This window comes from Oncorhynchus keta, chromosome 20 (genome assembly GCF_023373465.1).
Source record: "Oncorhynchus keta strain PuntledgeMale-10-30-2019 chromosome 20, Oket_V2, whole genome shotgun sequence".
Taxonomy (NCBI): domain Eukaryota; kingdom Metazoa; phylum Chordata; class Actinopteri; order Salmoniformes; family Salmonidae; genus Oncorhynchus; species Oncorhynchus keta.
Genome location: NC_068440.1, coordinates 47,985,576 through 47,996,998, shown reverse-complemented (window position 1 = coordinate 47,996,998; position 11,423 = coordinate 47,985,576). Strand labels below are relative to the sequence as shown.

The 11,423-nt window shown below is 41.5% G+C and overlaps 1 protein-coding gene across 1 annotated transcript in view; it reads left to right on the top strand.

Annotated features, from left to right (window-relative positions):
* Positions 1-1,432: 1,432 nt before the first annotated feature.
* ldlrad4a (low density lipoprotein receptor class A domain containing 4a) overlaps positions 1,433-11,423 on the top strand; it is a 69,229-nt gene continuing 59,238 nt past the window's right edge. The window contains exon 1 of the mRNA XM_052473135.1: positions 1,433-1,797. Coding sequence (XP_052329095.1) covers positions 1,698-1,797 — 100 coding nt within the window. The 5' untranslated portion in view covers positions 1,433-1,697. The remainder of the gene's footprint in view (positions 1,798-11,423) is intronic.

Sequence of the window (11,423 nt, the reverse complement as noted above, 5' to 3'; positions counted from 1 at the left end):
GCCGGATGGACATGTCCACCAGCTGGTCGAAGGAGAGGGTGGTGTCTCTACAGGCCAGCTCCCGAAGGACGTCCTCACGTAGACTACAATGGTATCGATCGATCCTGGCCGCCCGGCCAAAACTGAGCAATCGGGGGAGAAGGGCCTTGGTCAGGGAGGTGACCAACGACTCTGACAGAGCTCTAGAGGTCCTCTCTAGAGATGGGAGAACCTGCCAGAAGGACAATCATGTCTGCAAAACTCCACCAAAAAGCGCCTTTATGGTAGATTGGCCAGACGGAAGCCACTCCTCAGTAAAAGGCACATGACAGCCCCCTTGGAGTTTTCCAAAAGGCACCTAAAGGCTCTCAGACCACGAGAAACAAGATTCTCTGGTCTGATCAAACCAAGATTGAACTATTTGGCCTGAATGCCAAGCATCAAGTCTGGAGGAAACTTGGCACCATCCCTATGGTGAAGCGTGGTGGTGGCAGCATCATGCTGTGGAGATGTTTTTCAGCAGCAGGGACTGATAGACTAGTCAGGATCAAGACAACGATGAACGGAGCAAAGTACAGAGAGATCCTTGATGAAAACCTGCTCCAGAGCGCTCAGGACCTCAGACTGGGGGCGAAGATTCACCTTCCAACAGGACAACCACCCGAAGCACACAGCCATGATAACGCAGGAGTGGCTTCGGGACTAGTCCCTGAATGTCCTTGAGGGGCCTAGCCAGAGCCCCGACTTAAACCTGATTGAACATCTCTGGAGAGACTGCAGCAACGCTCCCCATCCAACCTGACAGAGCTTCAGAGGATCTGCAGAAAATGGGAGAAACTCCCCAAGTACAGTTGTGCCAAGCTTGTAGCGTCACACCCAAGAAGACAATAGTCTGTAATCGCCGCCAAAGGTGCTTAACAAAGTACTGAGTAAAGAGTCTGAAAACTTATGTAAATGTTTATTTCAGTTTATTTTTAATTTTTATAAATGATCAAAAATTCCAAAAATATCCTGACTTTGTCATTATGGGATATTGTGGGTAGATTGATAAGAAGAAAATACATTTTAATTAATTTTAGGCTGTAACCTAATGTGGTAAAAGTCAAGGGGTCTGAATACTTTCCGAAAGCACTGTATGGGGTGCAGCTAGTTTTTTTTTGGGGGGGGGGGGTCTCAGCTGGTTGGGGCGTGGCTGGTGATGCCGTGGTCTTCTTGGCCTGGGTTCGCTATGTGTAGGTCCTTCGGGTGTCGGACTAGCAGGTCAGGGAGGTTGTCTCTCTCTCTCACAGCTCCCAATGGCTAGGCCAGCCCCTCTCCCCCTCTTTCTCTCACTGTCATTGTCACCAGCAGCAGTCTCCCTCCTCCACCATCCCACTGCTCCCGAGTCTAACCCCCCATGTCTGGCAGCCTGTCTGGAACCGCTCCCCTTTTGGAAAGCGGAGGGAGGAGGGGTGGGGTGTAAGCCTGCCCACACCAGGAGCACGGAACACAGCCATTCTTTTGAATGAATGCGAGAGGGACGCTGGAGAACATTTCAAGATGTGGGGTGTCTATTCACCATAGGTAACATCGCTACATCGTGACTAGGTTGGAATGACGTGAGAAATGTGGAACCATAGAGGCCGACTCTGACAGCGGGAGCTGCTGTACAAGTTGTCAGCCCTGTGTAGGGCCACTGTCGGCGGCTCTTCCCCGGCGTCCCGCTACTCCCGAGCCCCATGCAAAACACAACGGTACCGGGCAGCTCCATCAACTCTAACTCCAATGTCATTTGCTCCTGCAACTGCACTGGATCCCAGTCACAGGGGATGGATATATGTAAGTAACTACGCATTTATGACACGACGTTGCTGTTTTAAAATGAAACCGATTTGCGCATTTATTGTTACAATAAACCGACCGAAAGAGCGACAGGACAGTTGGTTTAACCTGTAACCGTTAAATTGTGACAGCAGTCTCTCGACCGAGCGTAACCGCAATATAGGTTTTGCTGAATTTCGTGTGTGTTTTAGATAAACGGTGTTGTATTTATTCACTGGATGGTTGGTGGCAGAGTATTTTCGATCTTTCTGTCCATCTGAGTTTTAGAAAACGCAGACGTGATGTGTGGTGCATTGCATTAGGATATTATTTAATTGAGGTCACAATGACTCTGGACTTCATTTGTATTTAAAAAAAACAAACAAATAAAGTTCATAATGATATTGTCGATGGTTATGTTGGGTGCACATTTCCACATGTATGCCTGTTTCTCAGTGAAACCTAACTCGAAACTATCCATGTCACATTACGTCTTCAGCTCCAGAGGGGCTGCGCAGACATTCCCCAAAACTCCTGCAGTCTCGGCTAACTTGGCCTACTCCCACATTCAAAAATGTCTCATAGTTTGGTAGACGTAGGCCTACATACAGTAGACTACAGTAGGGGATAGGCAGGCTACAGCTAACGGCTCAGACTGGAAATAGCTAATAGCTCTTTGTCATCTGTGGCCTAGCCTACATCCCGTTATAGTGGTGGAATATGTGATATTGTCAGACAGAGACAGTAATTCACAGCAGACAGGCAGGCAGACTGGTTGGCAGACAGGCAGGCAGACAGGCAGGCGGTGGGTTTACCCTACCCCCACCTCCCCCAGTGCAGTGCAGAGCAGACCGTCTTGCCTAAACATCCAGACAGGGCTGTGGGTTAGGGCTGTCTGAAACACACAGTGGACAAAGGCCTTGCAATAATGAGCATGGGAACTAAGGCTCTCACCGGGACTCTGCCTGGTGTGTGTTAGTGCAGCCCATGGTTGGAACACATGGCCCAAATATATTCTAACATGTAAATGAGGTGTAGAAGAGACTCTTGTCCCAGCTGTCTAGTGGAGCTAGAGGAAGACTGTGACATGTCCTTAGATTGATTATAGATCAACCTCATGTAGGGAAATGGTTTATTCCAATATGTCTTACAAATAACTCAAATGTTATTTGTCACATGCTTTGTAGTTGTGGACTAAAAGTGCAATGCTTAATAATGAGGGCTTCCCAAAAAGCAGAGAGAAAGATAGAAAAATAATATAAAATAATAACACCAAGAATAAATACACAAATGAATGTTAACTTGTGCATTCACAAAGTATTCAGACCCCCTTTCCCTTTTCCACATTTTGTTACGTTACAGCCTTATTGAAAAATGTATGAAATGTATTTTTAAATGATCCCCCCTAACCCTCTACCCCCCCTAACCCATTCTACACACAATACCCCATAATGACATCACAATACCCCATAATGACATCACAATACCCCATAATGACATCACAATACCCCATAATGACATCACAATACCCCATAATGACATTACAATACCCCATAATGACATCACAATACCCCATAATGACAAAACAAAAACAGGATTTTAGAAATGTAGACAAATGTATTACAAATAAAAAACAGAAATATTTTATTTACATAAGTATTCAGACCCTTTACTTACTATGAGACTCAAAATTGAGCTCAGGTGCATTGAGGCACAGATCTGGGGAAGGGTACTAAAAAATGTCTGCAGCATTGAAGGTCCAAGAACACAGTGGCCTCCATCATTCTTAAATGGAAGAAGTTTGGAACCACCAAGACCCTTCCTAGAGCTGACCGCCTGACCAAACTGAGCAATCGGGGGAGAAGGGCCTTGGTCAGGGAGGTGACCAAAGACTCAATGGTCACTTTGACAGAGTTCCAGAGTTCATCTGTGGAGATGGGAGAACCTTCCAGAAGGACAACCATCTCTGCAGCCCTCCACCAATCTGGCCTTTATGGTAGAGTGTCCAGACAGAAACCACTCCTCAGTAACAGGCACATGACAGCCTGGTTGGAGTTTGCCAAAAGACACCTTGCCTTTTGGCAAGATTCTCTGGTCTGATGAAACCATGATTGAACTCTTTGGCCTGATTGCCAAGCATCACGTCTGAAAGAAACCTGGCACCATCCCTACGGTAAAGCATGGTGGTGGCAGCATCATGCTGTGGGGATGATTTTCAGCAGCAGGGACTGGGAGACTAGTCAGGATCGAGGCAAAGATGATCCGAGCAAAGTACAGAGAGATCCTTGATGAAAACCTGCTCCAGAGCTCTCAGGACCTCAGACTGGGGTGAAGGTTCACCTTCCAACAGGACAATGACCTTAAACACATAGACAAGACAACTCAGGAATGGCTTCGGGACAAGTCTCTGAATGTCTTTGAGTGGCCCAGCCAGAGCCCAGATTTGAACCCGATCTCTGGAGAGACCTGAAAATAGCTGTGCAGCGATGCTCCCCATCCAACCTGACAGAGCGTGAAAGGATCTGTAGAGAAGAATGGGAGAAACTCTCCAAATACAGGTGTGCCAAGTTTATAACGTCATACCCAAGAAGATTAGAGGATTCAGCAAAATACTGAGTGAAGGGTCTGAATACTTATGTAAATGTGATATTTCAGTTACATGTTTTTCCAAATTTGCTCAAATAAAAACATTAAAAGTTTTTGTTTTGTCATTTTAAGTGTATTGTGATGTCATTATAAGGGTAATGTGTGTTGATTGATGAACAAAATATATAATCCATTTTAGAATAAGCCTGTAATGTATGTCTTGTTGTTGAAAAAGTCAGGGTTCTGAATACTTCCCGAAAGCACTGTACACCGTACGATGTAATAACATGGCTATATACAGGAAGTACCAGTACTGAGTCAATGTGCGGGGGTACGATGTAATAACATGGCTATATACAGGAAGTACCAGTACTGAGTCAATGTGCGGGGGTACGATGTAATAACATGGCTATATACAGGAAGTACCAGTACTGAGTTGATGTGCAGGGGTACGATGTAATAACATGGCTATATACAGGAAGTACCAGTACTGAGTCAATGTGCGGGGGTACGATGTAATAACAAGGCTATATACAGGAAGTATCAGTATTGTTGATGTGCAGGGGTACGATGTAATAACATGGCTATATACAGGAAGTATCAGTATTGTTGATGTGCAGGGGTACGATGTAATAACATGGCTATATACAGGAAGTACCAGTGCTGAGTCAATGTGCGGGGGTACGATGTAATAACATGGCTATATACAGGAAGTACCAGTACTGAGTCAATGTGCGGGGGTACGATGTAATAACATGGCTATATACAGGAAGTATCAGTACTGAGTCAATGTGCGGGGGTACGATGTAATAGCATGGCTATATACAGGAAGTACCAGTACTGAGTTGATGTGCAGGGGTACGATGTAATAACATGGCTATATACAGGAAGTACCAGTACTGAGTCAATGTGCGGGGGTACGATGTAATAACAAGGCTATATACAGGAAGTATCAGTATTGTTGATGTGCAGGGGTACGATGTAATAACATGGCTATATACAGGAAGTATCAGTATTGTTGATGTGCAGGGTCGATGTAATAACATGGCTATATACAGGTACGATGTAATAACATGGCTATATACAGGAAGTACCAGTACTGAGTCAATGTGCGGGGGTACGATGTAATAACATGGCTATATACAGGAAGTACCAGTACTGAGTCAATGTGCGGGGGTACGATGTAATAACATGGCTATATACAGGAAGTACCAGTACTGAGTTGATGTGCAGGGGTACGATGTAATAACATGGCTATATACAGGAAGTACCAGTACTGAGTCAATGTGCAGGGGTACGATGTAATAACATGGCTATATACAGGAAGTACCAGTACTGAGTCAATGTGCGGGGGTACGATGTAATAACATGGCTATATACAGGAAGTACCAGTACTGAGTCAATGTGCGGGGGTACGATGTAATAACATGGCTATATACAGGAAGTACCAGTACTGAGTCAATGTGCGGGGGTACGATGTAATAAAATGGGTATATACAGGAAGTACCAGAACTGATGTGCAGGGGTACGATGTAATAACATGGGTATATACAGGAAGTACCAGAACTGAGTTGATGTGCAGGGGTACGATGTAATAACATGGCTATATACAAGAAGTACCAGTACTGAGTTGATGTGCAGGGGTACGATGTAATAACATGGCTATATACAGGAAGTACCAGTACTGAGTTGATGTGCAGGGGTACGATGTAATAACAAGGCTATATACAGGAAGTACCAGTACTGAGTTGATGTGCGGGGGTACGATGTAATAACATGGGTATATACAGGAAGTACCAGTACTGAGTTGATGTGCAGGGGTACGATGTAATAACAAGGCTATATACAGGAAGTACCAGTACTGAGTTGATGTGCAGGGGTACGATGTAATAACAAGGCTATATACAGGAAGTACCAGTACTGAGTTGATGTGCGGGGGTACGATGTAATAACATGGGTATATACAGGAAGTACCAGTACTGAGTTGATGTGCAGGGGTACGATGTAATAACAAGGCTATATACAGGAAGTACCAGTACTGAGTTGATGTGCGGGGGTACGATGTAATAACATGGGTATATACAGGAAGTACCAGTACTGAGTTGATGTGCAGGGGTACGATGTAATAACATGGCTATATACAGGAAGTACTAGTACTGAGTCAATGTGCGGGGGTACGATGTAATAACATGGGTATATACAGGAAGTACCAGTATTGAGTTGATGTGCAGGGGTACGATGTAATAACATGGCTATATACAGGAAGTACCAGTACTGAGTTGATGTGCGGGGGTACGATGTAATAACATGGGTATATACAGGAAGTACCAGTACTGAGTTGATGTGCAGGGGTACGATGTAATAACATGGCTATATACAGGAAGTACCAGTACTGAGTCAATGTGCGGGGGTACGATGTAATAACATGGGTATATACAGGAAGTACCAGTACTGAGTCAATGTGGGGGGGTATGATGTAATAACATGGGTATATACAGGAAGTACCAGTACTGAGTCGATGTGCGGGGGTACGATGTAATAACATGGCTATATACAGGAAGTACCAGTACTGAGTTGATGTGCGGGGGTACGATGTAATAACACGGCTATATACAGGGAGAACCAGGTAATAACATGGTTATATACAAGGTAGAGGTCGACCGATTAATCGGAATGGCCAATTAATTAGGGCCTATTTCAAGTTTTCATAACAATCGGAAATCTGTATTTTTTTTGCATATCTTCATCTTTATTTAACTAAGCAAGTCAGTTAAGAACACATTCTTAACTGACGGCCTAGGACGGCCTATGAACGGTGGGTTAACTGCCTCGTTCAGGGGCAGAAAGACAGATTTTCACCTTGTCAGCTCGGGGGATCCAATCTGGCAGCCTTACATTTAGCTAGTCCAACGCAGCTAGCATTAAACTTATCTTATAAAAAACAATCAATCATAATCACTAGTTAACTACACATGGTTGATGATATTACTAGATATTATCTAGCGTGTCCTGTGTTGCATATAATCTGACTGAGCATACAAGTATCTAAGTATCTAAGTATCTGACTGAGCGGTGGTCAAGCATTGCACTGTTTATTACTTCAAACCTATCAACTCCCGAGATGACGCTGGTGTGACCGAAGTGAAATGGCTGGCTAGTTAGTGCGCGCTAATAGTGTTTCAAACTTCACTCGCTCTGAGCCTTCTAGTAGTTGTTCCCCTTGCTCTGCATGGGTAACGCTGCTTCAATGTGGTGGCTGTTGTCGTTGTGTTGCTGGTTCGAGCCCAGGGAGGAGCGAGGAGAGGGACGGAGGCTATACCGTTACACTGGCAATACTAAAGTCATCCGATTAATCAGTATCGGCTTTTGGTCCTCCAATAATCGGTATCGGCTTTTGGTCCTCCAATAATTGGTATCAGTATCGGCTTTTGGTCCTCCAATAATCAGTATCGGCTTTTGGTCCTCCAATAATCGGTATCGGCTTTTGGTCCTCCAATAATTGGTATCGGTATTGGCTTTTGGTCCTCCAATAATTGGTATCGGTATTGGCTTTTGGTCCTCCAATAATTGGTATCCCTCCCTACCACTGAGGAAGTACAGTTCCCGCTCAGCCCAGTCAAAACTGTTCGCTGCTCTGGCCCCCCAATGGTGGAACAATCTCCCTCACGACGCCAGGACAGCGGAGTCAATCACCACTTTCCGGAGACACCTGAAACCCCACCTCTTTAAGGAATACCTAGGATAGGATAAAGTAATCCTTCTCACCCCCCTAAAAGATTTAGATGCACTATTGTAAAGTGGCTGTTCCACTGGATGTCATAAGGTGAATGCACCAATTTGTAAGTCGCTCTGGATAAGAGCGTCTGCTAAATGACTTAAATGTAAATGTAAATGTATCGGTATCGGCTTTTTGGTCCTCCAATAATTGGTATCGGTATCGGCTTTTTGGTCCTCCAATAATTGGTATCGGTATCGGCTTTTGGTCCTCCAATAATTGGTATCGGTATCGGCTTTTGGTCCTCCAATAATTGGTATCGGTATCGGTGTTGAAAATCATAATCGGTCGACCTCTAAAAGGTATACATATATCAACAATGGTGGGACCAACATCAATAAGGCATCCATAATAGTATTAGTATTTATTTATATTTTTAGGGGTGGATCAGCTTAATATTTCAGAAAGATTGTTGGTTCCATCAATGTAATTGTCTGCATAATTTCCCATATATTTTTGGGGGTAAATATATACATCAATATACATGCATACATATATACACATATACATCCATATACAGTACTGATATAGACATACACACTTTTTTTAGAATATACCTTTATTATTCCCCGCAAACCCTACCACCCTTCCCCCAATTGGTGTAAACTAATAAACAGTAACACTTAGGCTTCTACCTTCAGTTTATATATCTGAAACACATTTTAATAATAATAATAATAACAGACACAATCTATTTTACAATAGTTATATTTTGTTTGTTATTAGTCTTTTGTCTATTTCTGATGTCCATCCAGTTTGAGTTCTATTTGTAACTGCTATTTAACCAAATTTCTGAACCTATATACATTTTACAGATCCCGTATGTTTTACATTTGTCACGCCCTGACCTTAGTCATCTTCGTTATCGACCATGAAGCTATAAGACACGAGTGCTGACAGGCAACTACACATAGACAATAACCCACAAAACCAACATGGAAATGGCAACCTAAATAGGATCCCCAATCAGAGACAACGATAAACAGCTGTCTCTGATTGACGATAAACAGCTATCTCTGATTGGGAACCAATTCAGGCCACCATAGACCTACAAATATACCTCGACAAAACCAAAACCCCATAGAAGTACAAAAACCCTAGACAAGACAAAAACACACATAGCACCCTCGTCACACCCTGACCTAACCAAATGAATAAAGAAAACTAAGATAACTAAGGTCAGGGCCGTGACAACATTGGATATCTTGTTATTAATCCCACCCTTCAGCTCCATTCAACCCCTCCCATCTATCTCTCAACACCATCCATTTTGGATTTCTATTTGCTATATATTTTTCAACTGTACTGTGATGATTCACAAAAGTACTGAACCTTTCTATTATCATAGCCTCTACAGATTGTAAATTAAAAATAAACATTTTTGCTAAAATAATGATTATATTATTGATTGATTGACTATGGCTTTTCAGATCACCCAGTATCTGTAGCGTTAGTTCTCGGCAAATGTTGCAATTCTTCAGCCATTCCTGGACCTGTGACCAAAAACAAGCTACATATGGAAAATGCCAAAATAAATGATCTAATGACTGCCTCCTCACTGCAAAATCTGCATAGCTGGGAAGATAATATCCCCCATATATATAACATTCTATTGGTTGCAAGAATGTTGTATAGTCATTATTAATAATAACATTATAATAATAATGTTGTATAGTCATTATTAATAATAATATTATAATAAGAATGTTGTATAGTCATTATTAATAATAATATTATAATAATAATGTTGTATAGTCATTTAAATTGAACAATCCAAAGTTTTCTAATTTGTTTTTGAAATTCGAATTCCATTTTTGTGGTAATGCTGCAATTAGTTGGTTGTAATTTTGGTAGAGACATTTCCATATGTCTGTGTTAACTCCACCAATCCTATGTATGATATCATTCACTAAAATTATACATTTTTTAAAATTTTTATCAAAAAATACATTAAAAAAAAAATCTTTTTAAGTTTAACCACAATTTTTGTTATATTATTTGTTCTGTCTTTTCAGGTGGATTAAACTGAAAATGCAACCAATTGTCTTGTTTTAAAGATAATGATATTTTGGAGATTATTTATTTTTCAAACAACTGAAAGTGAGCAGGTGTAATCTGAATAAATGGATAAAAGGCCCTTCCTGAACATAGGATGAGACATTCCTACCAATTTACTAGAGAACCAGTTTGGATTGAAATGTAACTTTTGTATGACTGATGCCTTTAGTGAGAGGTCTAATGCTTTAATATTTAATCATTTCTGCCCTCCGAATTCATACTCGTTACATAAATAGGCCCTTTTAATTTTGTCTGGCATGTTATTCCAAATAAAATGGAGTATTTTTGTTCATATAATTTAAAAAGCAGGTCACTAGGTGTAGGCAAAACCATAAGCAAACAGGTCAACTGTGATGTGACTAAAGAGTTAATCAGGGTAAACTGTGATATGACTAAATAGTTAATCAGGGTAAACTGTGATATGACTAAAGAGTCAATCAGGGTAAACTGTGATATGACTAAAGAGTTAATCAGGGTGAACTGGGATCTGACTAAATAGTTAATCAGGGAAAACTGTGATATGACTAAAGAGTTAATCAGGGTAAACTGGGATATAACTAAAGAGTTAATCAGGGTAAACTGTGATATAACTAAAGAGTTAATCAGGGTAAACTATGATGTGACTAAAGAGTTAATCAGGGTAAACTGGGATATGACTAAAGAGTTAATCAGGGTAAACTGTGATATGACTAAAGAGTTAATCAGGGTAAACTGTGATATGACTAAAGAGTTAATCAGGGTAAACTGGGATATGACTAAAGAGTTTATCAGGGTAAACTGGGATATGACTAAAGAGTTAATCAGGGTAAACTGGGATATGACTAAAGAGTTAATCAGGGTAAACTGTGATATAACTAAAGAGTTAATCAGGGTAAACTGGGATATGACTAAAGAGTTAATCAGGGTAAACTGGGATATGACTAAAGAGTTTATCAGGGTAAACCGGGATATGACTAAAGAGTTAATCAGGGTAAACCGGGATATGACTAAAGAGTTTATCAGGGTAAACTGTGATATAACTAAATAGTTAATCAGGGTAAACTGGGATATGACTAAAGAGTTAATCAGGGTAAACTGGGATATGACTAAAGAGTTAATCAGGGTAAACTGTGATATGACTAAAGAGTTAATCAGGGTAAACTGTGATATGACTAAAGAGTTTATCAGGGTAAACTGTGATATAACTAAATAGTTAATCAGGGTAAACTGTGATATAACTAAAGAG